Source organism: Zonotrichia leucophrys, unplaced genomic scaffold (assembly GCF_028769735.1).
Source record: "Zonotrichia leucophrys gambelii isolate GWCS_2022_RI unplaced genomic scaffold, RI_Zleu_2.0 Scaffold_117_141768, whole genome shotgun sequence".
Taxonomy (NCBI): Eukaryota; Metazoa; Chordata; class Aves; order Passeriformes; family Passerellidae; genus Zonotrichia; species Zonotrichia leucophrys.
The window spans coordinates 127,501-141,294 of record NW_026992322.1 but is presented as its reverse complement, the minus strand read 5'-3'; the positions used below and the strand labels follow the sequence as shown (position 1 = coordinate 141,294).

General features: G+C 47.8%; 1 protein-coding gene across 1 annotated transcript in view; it reads right to left on the bottom strand.

Annotated features, from left to right (window-relative positions):
* Positions 1–334: 334 nt before the first annotated feature.
* LOC135460888 (tenascin-X-like) overlaps positions 335–13,794 on the bottom strand; it is a gene marked incomplete at its 3' end in the record, with an annotated part of 65,255 nt that continues 51,795 nt past the window's right edge. Inside the window, exons 28-30 of the mRNA XM_064737855.1 lie at positions 10,596–10,720; positions 8,088–8,214; positions 335–486 (exon numbers count right to left, since the gene is read on the bottom strand). Coding sequence (XP_064593925.1) covers positions 335–486; positions 8,088–8,214; positions 10,596–10,720 — 404 coding nt within the window. The remainder of the gene's footprint in view (positions 487–8,087; positions 8,215–10,595; positions 10,721–13,794) is intronic.

Sequence of the window (13,794 nt, the reverse complement as noted above, 5' to 3'; positions counted from 1 at the left end):
CATCCCAGTTTCCCCAGTTTCCCACTCTCACCACCCATCCCCCTCCATCGGTGTCCATGTCCCAGTCCATCAGTTCCCCCCAGTCCATCCCAGTTTCTCCCAGTCCATCCCAGTTTATCCTCACCACCCATCCCCCCCCATCGGTGTCCATGTCCCAGTCCCTCCCAGTCCATCCCAGTCCATCCCAGTCCATCCCAGTCCATCCCAGTTCCCCCCAGTCCATCCCAGTCCATCCCAGTCCATTCTCACCACCCATCCGCCCCCGTCGGTGTCCATGTCCCAGTCCATCCCAGTCCATCCCAGTTTATCCCAGTCCATCCCAGTCCATCCTCACCACCCATCCCCCGCCATCGGTGTCCATGTCGCAGAAGACGCGCAGCGGCCGGGCCGGGTCCCCGCTGAGGAAGATGAGGGCGACGCGCGAGGGCCCGGGGCCGTTCAGCTGCTCCTGGGCGCAGTCCCGGGGGTGCGGGAACGGCAGCGGGGCTGGAACCCACGGGCACTCGTTAGCCCGAATTTCCGGGGTTTATCCCAAATTTATCCCAAATTGCCGGGGTTTATCCCAAATTTATCCCCCCCCAAATTTATCCCAAATTTCCTGTGGTTTATCTCAAATTTCTGGGGTTTATCCCAAATTTCCGGGGTTTATCCCAAATTTATCCCCCATTTCCTGTGGTTTATCCCCAAATTTCCTGTGGTTTATCCCAAATTTATCCCCGATTTTCTGTGGTTTATCCCAAATTTATTCCCCCCAAATTCATCACGAATTTCCTGTGGTTTATCCCAAATTTTCTGTGGTTTATCCCAAATTTATTCCCCCCAAATTCATCCCCAATTTCCTGTGGTTTATCCCAAATTTATCCCAAATTTTCTGTGGCTTATCCCCAATTTCCTGTGGTTTATCCCAAATTTCCTGTGCTTTATCCCAAATTTATCCCCAATTTCCTGTGCTTTATCCCCAGTTTCCTGTGGTTTATCCCAAATTTATCCCCCCCAAATTCATCCCCAATTTCCTGTGGTTTATCCCAAATTTATCCCCAATTTTCTGTGGTTTATCCCGAATTTATCCCAAATTTTCTGTGGTTTATCCCAAATTTATCCCAAATTTCCTGTGCTTTATCCCAAATCTCCTGTAGTTTCTCCCAAATTTATCCCCAATTTTCTGTGGATAACCCAAATTGATCCCCCCCCAAATTTATCCCCAATTTTCTGTGGTTTATCCCAAATTTATCCCAAATTTCCTGTGCTTTATCCCAAATTTATCCCCCCCAAATTTATCCCAAATTTTCTGTGGTTTATCCCAAATTTATCCCAAATTTCCTGTGGTTTATCCCAAATTTATCCCCCCCAAATTTATTCCAAATTTCCTGTAATTTATCCCAAATGTATCCCCGATTTCCTGTGGTTTATCCCAAATTTATCTCCCCCAAATTTACCCCCAGTCTTCTGTGGCTTATCCCCAGTTTTCCGTGGTTTAACCCAAATTTATCCCCAGTTTTCTGTGGTTTATCCCAAATTTATCCCCCCAAATTTATCCCAAATTTTTCTGTGGTTTATCCCAAATTTATCCCCAATTTTCTGTGATTTATCCCAAATTTATCCCCGATTTTCTGGGGTTTATCCCGAATTTATCCCAAACTTCCGGGGTTTATCCCAAATTTATCCCAAATTTCCGGGGTTTATCCCGAATTTATCCCAAATTTCCGGGGTTTATCCCAAATTTATCCCAAATTTCCGGGGTTTATCCCAAATTTATCCCAAACTTTCTGTGCTTTATCCCCAATTTATCCCCAATTTTCTGTGGTTTATCCCGAATTTATCCCCCCAAATTTATCCAAATTTTCTGTGGTTTATCCCAAATTTTCTGTGGTTTATCCAAATTTTCTGTGTTATCCCAAATTTATCCCCCCAAATTTATCCCCGATTTCCTGTGGTTTATCCCAAATTTATCCCCCCCAAATTTATCCCAATTTTCCGTGGTTTAATCCCGAATTTATCCCCGATTTTATGTGGTTTATCCCAAATTTATCCCCCCAAATTTATCCCAAATTTCTGTGGTTTATCCCAGATTTATCCCCAATTTCTGTGGTTTATCCCAAATTTATCCCCAGTTTTTCTGTGGTTTATCCCAAATTTCCTGTGGTTTATCCCAATTTATCCCAATTTCCTGTGGTTTATCCCAAATTTATCCAATTTTCTGTGCTTTCCCAAATTTATCCCAGTTTCCTGTGGTTTATCCCAAATTTCTGTGCTTCATCTGAATTTTCCCAGTTTCCTGTGGTTTATCCCAAATTCATCCCCAATTTTCGTGGTTTATCCCAAATGTATCCCAATTTCCTGTGGTTTATCCCAAATTTATCCCAATTTCTGGGTTTATCCCAAATTTATCCCAAATTTCCTGTGGTTTATCCAGAATTTATCCCAAATATTCTGTGGTTTATCCCAAATTTTTCCATGTTTTTTCCCAAATTTCTCCCAAATTTTCCGTGTTTTTTCCCAAATTTATACCAAATTTTCTGTGGTTTATCCCAAATTTTCTGTTGTTTATCCCAAATTTATCTCTGATTTTCTGTGGTTTATGGCATATTTATCCCCAGTTTTCTGTGGTTTATCCCAAAGTTTTCTGTCTTTTTTTTTCCCAAATTTCTCCCAATTTTTCTGTGTTTTTTTCCCAAACTAGTCCAAATTTTTCTGTGGTTTATCCCAAATTTATCCCCAATTTTCTGTGGTTTATCCCAAATTTTTCCGTGTTTTTTCCCCCCAAATTTCTCCCAATTTTTCCGTGTTTTTTCCCAAATTTATCCCAAATTTTCTGTGTTTTCTCCCAAATTTATCCCCAGTTTTCTGTGGTTTATCCCAAATTTATCCCAAATTTCCTGTGTTTTATCCCGAGTTTATCCCAAATTTCTGTGGTTTATCCCGAATTTATCCCCAATTTCCTGTGGTTTATCCCAAATTTCCTGTGGTTTATCCCAAATTTATCCCCCCCAAATTTATCCCCAATTTCCTGTGGTTTATCCCAAATTTATCCCAAATTTCCGTTTTTTATCCCAAATTTATCCCAAATTTCCTGTGGTTTATCCCAAATTTATCCCAAACTTTCTGTGCTTTGTCCCAAATTTATCCAAATTTCTGGGTTTATCCCAAATTTATCCCAATTGCCGGGTTTATCCCAAATTTCTCCCCAGTTTCCTGTGGTTTATCCCGAATTTCTCCCCAGTTTCCTGTGGTTTATCCCAAATTTATCCGTGATTTTCTGTGGTTTATCCCAAATTTTTCCATGTTTTTTTCCCAAATTCATCCCCAATTTCCTGTGGTTTATCCCAAATTTATCCCAAATTTCCTGTGGTTTATCCAGAATTTATCCCAAACTTTCTGTGCTTTGTCCCAAATTTACCCCCAATTTCCTGTGGTTTATCCCAAATTTATCCCAAATTTCCGGGGTTTATAACAAATTTATCCCAAATTTCTGTGGGTTATCCCAAATTTCCTGTGGTTTATCCCGAATTTATCCCAAACTTTCTGTGGTTTACCCCAAATTTATCCCCTATTTCCTGTGGTTTATCCCAAATTTATCTCCCCCAAATTTACCCCCAGTCTTCTGTGGCTTATCCCCAGTTTCCTGTGGTTTATCCCAAATTTATCCGTGATTTTCTGTGGTTTATCCCAAATTTTTCCATGTTTTTTTCCCAAATTCATCCCCAATTTCCTGTGGTTTATCCCAAATTTATCCCAAATTTCCTGTGGTTTATCCCAAATTTATCCCAAAATTTCTGGGGTTTATCCAAAATTTATCCAATTTTTCTGTGCTTTGTCCCAAATTTATCCCAAATTTCTGGGTTTATCTCAAATTTATCCCCAATTTTCTGTGGTTTATCCCAAATTTATCCCCCCCAAATTTATCCCAAATTTCAGGGGTTTATCCCAAATTTATCCCCAATTTTCTGTGGTTTATCCCGAATTTATCCCCAATTTCCTGTGGTTTATCCCAAATTTATCCCCAATTTCCTGTGGTTTATCCCAAATTTCCTGTGCTTTATCCCGAATTTCTCCCCAGTTTCCTGTGGTTTATCCCAAATTTATCCCCCCCAAATTTATTCCAAATTTCCTGTAATTTATCCCAAATGTATCCCCGATTTCCTGTGGTTTATCCCAATTTATCCCAAATTTATCCCCAATTTTCTGTGGTTTATCCCAAATTTATCCCAAATTTCCGGGGTTTATCCCGAATTTATCCCCAATTTCCGGGGTTTATCCCAAATTTCTGTGCTTTATCCCCAATTTATCCCCAATTTTCTGTGGTTTATCCCGAATTTATCCCCAATTTCCTGTGGTTTATCCCAAATTTATCCCAAACTTTCTGTGGTTTATCCAAAATTTATCCCAAATTTCCTGTGGTTTATCCAAAATTTATCCCAAATTTCTATGCTTTATCCCGAGTTTTCCCTGGTTTTTTCCCCAAATTTATCCCCAATTTCCTGTGGTTTATCCCGAATTTATCCCCCCAAATTTATCCCAAATTTTCTGAGGTTCATCCCAAATTTATCCCCAATTTCCTGTGCTTTATCCCAAATTTATCCCAAATTTCCTGTGGTTTATCCCAAATTTATCCCAAAATTTCTGGGGTTTATCCAAAATTTATCCCAAATTTCCTGTGCTTTATCCAGAATTTATCCCAAATTTCAGGGGTTTATCCCAAATTTATCCCCAATTTCCTGTGGTTTATCCCGAATTTATCCCAATTTTCTGTGGTTTATCCGGAATTTTTCCGTGTTTTTTTCCCAAATTTCTCAAAAATTTTCTGTGGTTTATCCCAAATTTATCCCCAATTTCCTGTGGTTTATCCCAAATTTATCCCAAACTTTCTGTGCTTTGTCCCAAATTTATCCCCAATTTCCTGTGCTTTATCCCAAATTTCCTGTGGTTTATCCCAAATTTATCCCCAATTTCCTGTGGTTTATCCCAAATTTATCCCCCCAAATTCATCCCAAATTTCCTGTGGTTTATCCAGAATTTATCCCACATTTCCTGTGCTTTATCCCAAATTTATCCCAAATTTTCTGTTGTTTATCCCAAATTTTTCCGTGTTTTTTCCCCAAATTTATCCCCAATTTCCTGTGGTTTATCCCGAATTTATCCCAATTTTCTGTGGTTTATAACAAATTTATCCCAAACTTTCTGTGCTTTATCCCAAATTTATCCCAAACTTCCTGTGGTTTATCCCCAATTTCCTGTGCTTTATCCCGAATTTCTCCCCAGTTTCCTGTGGTTTATCCCAAATTTATCCCCCCCAAATTTATCCCCAATTTTCTGTGGTTTATCCCAAATTTATCCCCGATTTTCTGTGGTTTATCCCAAATTTATCCCCCCAAATTTATCCCCAATTTCTGTGGTTTATCCCAAATTTTTCCATGTTTTTTCCCAAATTTCTCCCAATTTTTCCGTGTTTTTTCCCAAATTACTCCAAAATTTTCTGTGTTTTCTCCCAAATTTATCCCAAATTTTCTGTGGATAACCCAAATTTATCCCCCCCAAATTTATCCCAAGTTTTCTGTGTTTTTTCCCAAATTTATCCCAAATTTTCTGTGGTTTATCCCAAATTTATCCCCAATTTTCTGTGGTTTATCCCAAATTTTTCTGCGTTATTTTCCCAAATTTCTCCCAAATTTTTCTGTGTTTTTTCCCCAAATTTTTCCCTAATTTTTTGTGGTTTATCCCAAATTTTTCCGTTAATTTTCCCAAATTTATCCCAAATTTTTCCCTGTTTTTTCCAAAATTTCTTCCAAATTTTTCTGTGTTTTCTCCCAAATGTATCCCAAATTTTCTGTGGTTTATCCCAAATTTTTCCGTGCTTTTTCCCAAATTTTTCTGTTTTTCTCCCAAATTTATCCCCAATTTTCTGTGGTTTATCTCAATTTTTCCGCATTTTTTTTCCCAAATTTCTCCCAATTTTTCCGTGTTTTTTCCCAAATTTCTCCCAAATTTTTCTGTGTTTTCTCCCAAATTTATCCCAAATTTTCTGTGGCTTATCCCAAAGTTTTCTACGTGTTTTTTCCCAAATTTCTTCCAATTTTTCTGCGTTTTTTTCCAAATTTTCCCTGGTTTTTTTTTAAATTTTTTCCAAGTTCTCCGTGTATTTTCCCAATTTTTCCCATGTTCTTTGCCAAAATTTTCCGTGTGTTTTCCAAAATTTTTCCCAATTTTCCCCGCCAATTTTTTGTCTTTTTTTCCCTCAAATTTTTCCCGTATTTTCCCGTGGTTTTTTTCCCCCAATATTTTTCCGTGTTTTATCCCAAATTTTTCACCAATTTCTCCCAAATTTTCCCCAATTTTTCCGTGTTTTTTCCAAATTTCTCCCAAATTTTTCTGTGGTTTTTTTTCCCAAATTTTCCCCAAAATTTTTCAGTGTTTTTTCCCAAATTTTTTTTTCCAAATTTTTCCCAAAATCCCCCCAAAATTCCATCCCTCCCTTAAAGGGTCCCAACTTCCCATACAAACAATCCCGACCCCCCAAAATCCCCCAAAATCCCCCCCAAAATCCCCCCAAAATCCCCCAAAATCCCCCCAAAATCCCCCAAAATCCCCCCAAAATTTCCCAAAATCCCCCCAAAATTCTCTTTTAGGATCCAAAGGCTCCCAGCACCCCCCCGACCCCCCAGCCCCATTTTGGGGTCCCCCCCCTGCCCCCCACTTTTGGGATTTTGGGGTGCCCCCCAATCCCCCAGCCCCATTTCGGGTCCCCCCGCCCCACATTCGGGATTTCGGGGTCCCCCCCGACCCCCACCCCATTTTCGGGTCCGACCCCCCACCCCATTTCGGGGTCCCCCCCCCGCCCCCGTTCGGGATTTTGGGGAGCCCCCCAACCCCCCACCCATCCCCCGCCCCCACATTTCGATTTTGGGTCCCCCCACCCCCACCCCATTTCCCCCCCCCGCCCCCACTTATTTTGGGGTTCCCCCCCAGCCCCCATTCGGTCCCCCATTTTGGGGCGCCCACCCCAGCCCCATTTTCGGGTCCCCCCCCCCCACATTTTGGGGTGCCCCCCAACCCCCCAGCCCCTTTGGGTCCCCCCCCCCACTTTGGATTTTGGGGTCCCCCCACCCCCCCGACCCCCAGCCCCATTTCGGGATTGGCCCCCCGACCCCCCACCCATTTTCTGGGGTCCCCCCTCCCCCACACACTTTCGGATTTTGGGGTCCCCCCACATTCCCCCAGCCCCATTTTTTTGGGGTCCGCCCACCCAGCCCCATTTTGGGGTCCACCCCCCCCCACTTTCGGGGATTTTGGGGTACCCCCCAACCCCCAGCCCCATTTTCGGGGTCCCCCCGCACCCCACATTTCGGATTTTGGGGTGCCCCCTGACACCCCAGCCCCATTTTCGGGTTCCCCCCGCACCCCCCGTTTGGGATTTCGGAGTCCCCCCGACCCCCATCTCCATTTTTGGGTCCCCCCGCACACCCCGTTTGGGATTTTGGGGTGCCCCCCGACCCCCCAGCCCCATTTTGGGGTCCCCCCGCAGCCCCACATTTGGGATTTTGGGGTGCCCCCCAATTCCCCAGCCCCATTTTTGGGGTCCCCCCCCTGCCCCCCACATTTCAGATTTTGGGGTGCCCCCCAATTCCCCAGCCCCATTTTCGGGGTCCCCCTGCCCCCCACGTTTGGGATTTCGGGGTTCCCCCGCACCCCCCGACCCCCCAGCCCCATTTTTGGGGTCCCCCCCGCACCCCACATTTGGGATTTTGGGGTCCGACCCCCCAGCCCCATTTCGGGATTTCGGGGTCCCCCCGCACCCCCCATCCCCATTTTCGGGGTTCCCCCCCTGCCCCCCACTTTTGGGATTTTGGGGCGCCCCCCCACCCCCAGCCCCATTTTTGGGGTCCAACCCCCCAGCCCCATTTCGGGGTCCCCCCCCTGCCCCCCACATTTGGGATTTTGGGGAGCCCCCCAACCCCCCAGCCCCATTTTCGGGGTCCCCCCGCACCCCACATTTGGGATTTTGGGGTGCCCCCGCACCCCCCAATTCCCCAGCCCCATTTTCGGGGTCCCCCCGCCCCACATTCGGGATTTGGGGGTGCCCCCGCACTCACGGGTCTCGAAGGTGGCCTCCAGGGGGGGCTGGGTTTGGGGGTGCCCCCACAGGCGCACCCCATAAACGCCCGCGGGCTCCAGCCCCCACAGCTGCTGCTGCCGGGACTCGGGGGGCAGCCGCAGCCGCTATGGGGGCACCAATGGGTTATTGGGGTCACCAGTGGGTTATTGGGGTGTCCCTAAAGGTTATGGGGTCACCAATGGGTTATTGGGGTCACCAGTGGGTTATTGGGGTCACCCATGGGTTATTGGGGGGTCCCGAAAAATTTTGGGGTGTCCCAAAAGGTTATTGGGGTCACCAATGGGGTATTGGGGTCACCAGTGGGTTATTGGGGTGTCCCTAAAGGTTATGGGGTCACCAATGGGGTATTGGGGTGTCCAGGGGGTTATTGGGGGGGTCCCCAAAGGTTTTGGGGTGTCCCAGTGGGTTATTGGGGTGTCCAGGGGATTATGGGGTCCCTCAGGGGATTATTGGGGTCCCCAGGGGTTTTGGGGTCACCAATGGGGTATTGGGGTGTACCGGGGGGTTATTGGGGTGTCCCGGGGGTTTTTGGGGTGTCCCAGGGGGTTATTGGGGTGTCTCGTGGGGTTATTGGTGTCCCTTAGGGGATTATTGGGGTGTCCCGGGGATTATGGGGTCACCAGTGGGTTATTGGGGTCACCAATGGGTTATTGGGGTGTCCCGGGGATTATGGGGTCACCAGGGGGTTATTGGGGTGTCTCATGGGGTTATTGGGGTCCCTTAGGGGATTATTGGGGTGTCCTGGTGGGTTATTGGGGTCACCAATGGGTTATTGGGGTGTCCCTAAAGGTTATTGGGGGGTCCCAAAGGTTTTGGGGTGTCCCTAAAGGTTTTAGGGTGTCCTGAGGGATTTTGGGGTGTCCCAAATTGTTATGGGGTCACCAGGGGATTATTGGGGTGTCCTAAAAGGTTTTGGGGTGTCCAGGGGGGTTATTGGGGTGTCCCAAATTGTTATGGGGTCACCCAGGGGGTTATTGGGGTCACCAGTGGGTTATTGGGGTGTTCCAAGGGGTTATTGGGGTGTCCCAAAAGGTTGTGGGGTCACCAAGGGGGTATTGGGGTGTCCCAGGGGGTTATTGGGGTGTCCCGGGGGGTTATGGGGTCACCAATGGGGTATTGGGGTGTCCCAAAAGATTTTGGGGTGTCCAGGGGGGTTATTGGGGTGTCCCAAATTGTTATGGGGTCACCAAGGGATTATTGTGGTGTCCTGGGGAGTATTGGGGTCACCAGGGGGATATTGGGGTCCCCCGGAGGTGTTCTGGGGTGCCAGCACCCACGGAAGGCAGTGGGGCACCCTGGGGTGTCATTTGGGGTTTTTGGGATCCTTTTTGGGGCCTTTTTGGGGTTTTTGGGGTCCTTTTTTGGGAGTTTGGGGTTTTTGGGGCCCTTTTTTGGGAGTTTGGGGTTTTTGGGATCCTTTCTGGGGCCGTTTTGGGCTGTTTGGGGCTTTTGGGGCCGTTTTGGGGTGTTTAGAGTTTTTGGGATTTTTTTGGGTGGCCATTTCGGGGTTTTTGGGGGTTTTGGGATCCTTTTTGGGGTTTTTGGGATCCTTTTTGGGGCCGTTCTGGGGGTTTTGGGGTTTTGGGGCTGTTTGGGGTGTTTGGGGTTTTTGGGATCCTTTTTGGGGCCGTTTTGGGGTTTTTGGGATCCTTTTTTGGGGCCGTTCTGGGGCCATTTTTGGGTTTTTAGGATCCTTTTTTGGGCTGTTTTGGGCTGTTTAGGGTTTTGGGATTTTTTTGGGTGGCCATTCTGGGGTTTTTGGGGTTTTTGGGATCCTTTTTGGGGCCGTTTTGGGCTGTTTGGGGTTTTTGGGGTCCTTTTTTGGGTGTTTGGGGGTTTTGGGGCTGTTTGGGGTGTTTGGGGTTTTTGGGATCCTTTTTGGGGCCATTTTGGGGTTTTTGGGATCCTTTTTTGGGGCCGTTCTGGGCTGTTTGGGGTTTTTGGGGCCGTTTTGGGCTGTTTGGGGTTTTTGGGATCCTTTTTGGGGCCGTTTTGGGGTTTTTAGGATCCTTTTTTGGGGCCGTTTTGGGCTGTTTGGGGGTTTTGGGGTTTTTGGGATCCTTTTTGTGGCCGCTTTGGGGTTTTTGGGGCTGTTTTGGGGTGTTTGGGGTTTTTGGGATCCTTTTTGGGGCTGTTTTGGGGTTTTTGGGATCCTTTTTGGGGCCGTTTTGGGGTTTTTGGGGTCCTTTTTGGGGCTGTTTTGGGCCGTTTTGGGGCTGTTTTGGGCCATTCTGGTGTTTTTGGGTCCTTTTTGTGGCCGTTTTGGGCTGTTTGGGGTTTTGGGATCCTTTTTGGGGCCGTTCTGGGGCCATTTTTGGGTTTTTAGGATCCTTTTTTGGGGCTGTTTTGGGCTGTTTAGGGTTTTGGGATTTTTTTGGGTGGGCATTCTGGGGTTTTTGGGATCCTTTTTGGGGCCGTTTTGGGGTTTTTGGGATCCTTTTTGGGTCCGTTCTGGTGTTTTTGGGGTCCTTTCCGTGTCCGTTACCTTTCGGGGTCCCCCTCGGGGGCCGTACTCCAGCTCGAAGCCGCCGGCGGGGGCGCTCGGGGGGTCCCAGCGCAGGCGGGCGCTGCGGGGCCACAGCGAGTCCACGCGGAGGGTCCCGAGGGCGCCTGGGCGGGGACCCCGAAACGGCCCGGGGATACCCCAAAAATCAATGGGGGCACCCCAAAACCCCAAATTCACTGACACCCCGAAATCTCCCACGGATACCCCAAAAATCACTGGTGGCGCCCCAAATATCCCCAAATTCACTGACACCCCAAAATCTGCCAGGGATATCCCAAAACCACCGCTGGCACCCAAATTCCCTGATACCCCAAAATCCCCCACTGACACCCCAAAAACCACTGCTGGCACCCCAAATATCCCCAAATTCACTGATACCCCAAAATCTGCCACTGACACCCCAAAAATCACTGTTGGCACCCCAAATATCCCCAAATTCACCAATACCCCAAAAATCACTGCTGGCACCCCAAATATCCCCAAATTCACTGATACCCCAAAATGTCCCAGGGATACCCCAAAAATCACTGCTGGCACCCCAAATATCCCCAAATCCACTGACACCCCAAAATCTGCCAGGGATACCCCAAAAATCACTGTTGGCACCCCAAATACCCCAAATTCACTGAAACCCCGAAACCACTGTTGGCACCCCAAAATGTCCCCAAAATCTCCCACTGACACCCCAAAAACCACCGGTGGCACCCCAAATATCCCCAAATTCACTGATACCCTGAAACGTCCCAGGGACACCCCAAAAATCACTGTAGGCACCCCAAATATACCCAAAAACCACTGTTGGCACCCCAAATCCACTGACACCCCAAAATCTGCCAGGGATACCCCAAAAATCACTGCTGGCACCCCAAATATCCCCAAATTCACTGATACCCCAAAATGTCCCACGGATACCCCAAAAATCACTGGTGGCACCCCAAATATCCCCAAATCCACTGATACCCCGAAATGTCCCAGGGATACCCCAAAAATCACTGTTGGCACCCCAAATATCCCCAAATCCACTGACACCCCAAAATCACCCACGGATACCCCAAAAATCACTGCTGGCACCCCAAATATCCCCAAATCCACTGACACCCCAAAATGTCCCACTGATACCCCAAAAATCACTGTTGGCACCCCAAATATCCCCAAAATCTCCCACTGACACCCCAAAAACCACCGGTGGCACCCCAAATATCCCCAAATTCACTGACACCCCAAAATCTCCCAGGGATACCCCAAAAATCACTGCTGGCACCCCAAATCCACTGATACCCCAAAATCTCCCACTGACACCCCAAAACCACTGTTGGCACCCCAACCTGCCACACCCCAAATTCCCTGAAACCCCAAAATCTCCCACGGATACCCCAAAAATCACTGCTGGCACCCCAAAACCCCACCCCAGTCTGCTGATACCCCAAAATCTGCCACTGACACCCCAAAAATCACTGGTGGCACCCCAAATATCCCCAAATTCACTGATACCCCAAAAATCACTGCTGGCACCCCAAATATCCCCAAATCCACTGATACCCCGAAATGTCCCAGGGATACCCCAAAAATCACTGTTGGCACCCCAAATATCCCCAAATTCACCGATACCCCAAAATCTCCCACGGATACCCCAAAAATCACTGGTGGCACCCCAAATATCCCCAAATTCACTGATACCCCAAAACGTCCCAGGGACACCCCAAAAACCACCGGTGGCACCCCAAATATCCCCAAATTCACTGATACCCCAAAAATCACTGGTGGCACCCCAAATATCCCCAAATCCACTGAAACCCCAAAACCACTGCTGGCACCCCAAAACCCCACCCCAGTCTGCTGATACCCCAAAATCTGCCACTGACACCCCAAAAACCACTGTTGGCACCCCAAATATCCCCAAATCCACTGACACCCCAAAATTTCCCACTGATACCCCAAAAATCACTGGTGGCACCCCAAATACCCCAAATTCACCGATACCCCAAAAATCACTGCTGGCACCCCAAACCACTGAAGACCCACAATTTCCCCCTTACACCCCAAAAACCATGATTGACACCCCAAATATCCCCAAATCCACTGACACCCCAAAATCCGCCAGGGATACCCCAAAAACCACTGTTGGCACCCCAAATATCCCCAAATTCTCCCACTGAAACCCCAAAACCACCGCTGGCACCCCAAATATCCCCAAATTCACTGATACCCCGAAACGTCCCAGGAACACCCCAAAAACCACCGGTGGCACCCCAGATATCCCCAAAATCGCCCACGGATACCCCAAAAATCACTGCTGGCACCCCAAATATCCCCAAATTCACTGACACCCCGAAACGTCCCATGGATACCCCAAAATCACTGCTGGCACCCCAAATATCCCCAAATTCACCAATACCCCAAAATCACTGTTGGCACCCCAAATATCCCCAAATTCACCGATACCCCAAAAATCACTGCTGGCACCCCAAATATCCCCAAATCCACTGACACCCCAAAATCTGCCAGGGATACCCCAAAAATCACTGCTGGCACCCCAAAACCCCACCAATCCAGTCCTCAGCTCCACCGCAACCCCGGCTCACCCCAGTTCCTCCCAGTCCATCCCAGTCCATCCCAGTCCATCCCAGTTCACCCCAGTCCATCCCAGTTCCCCCCAGTTCATCCCAGTTCATCCCAGTCCATCCCAGTCCATCCCAGTCCACCCCAGTTCCCCCCAGTCCATCCCAGTCCACCCCAGTTCATCCCAGTCCCCCCCAGTCCATCCCAGTTCCCCCCAGTTCCCCCAGTCCATCCCAGTCCATCCCAGTTCATCCCAGTTCACCCCAGATTCTCCCCAGTCCCAGTTTCCCCCAGATTCCTAAATTTGCCAATTCCAAATTCCCTCCCAAATGCCCAAATTTGGGAATTCCCAATCCCCTCCCAAGTTCCCAATTTCCCAAATTTGGCAATTCCCAATCCCCAATTCCCCCCCAAATTCCCCAAATTTTCCAATTTTGGGAATTCCCAATTCCCTTCCAGTTCCTATTTACCCCCCAGATTCTGAAATTTGGGAATTTCCTCCCAAATTTCCAATTTTGGCAATTCCCAATCCCCTCCCAGATCCCACTTTCCCCCAAATTCCCTCCCAAATGTCCAAATTTGGGAATTCCCAATTCCCTCCCAGTTCCCATTTACCCCC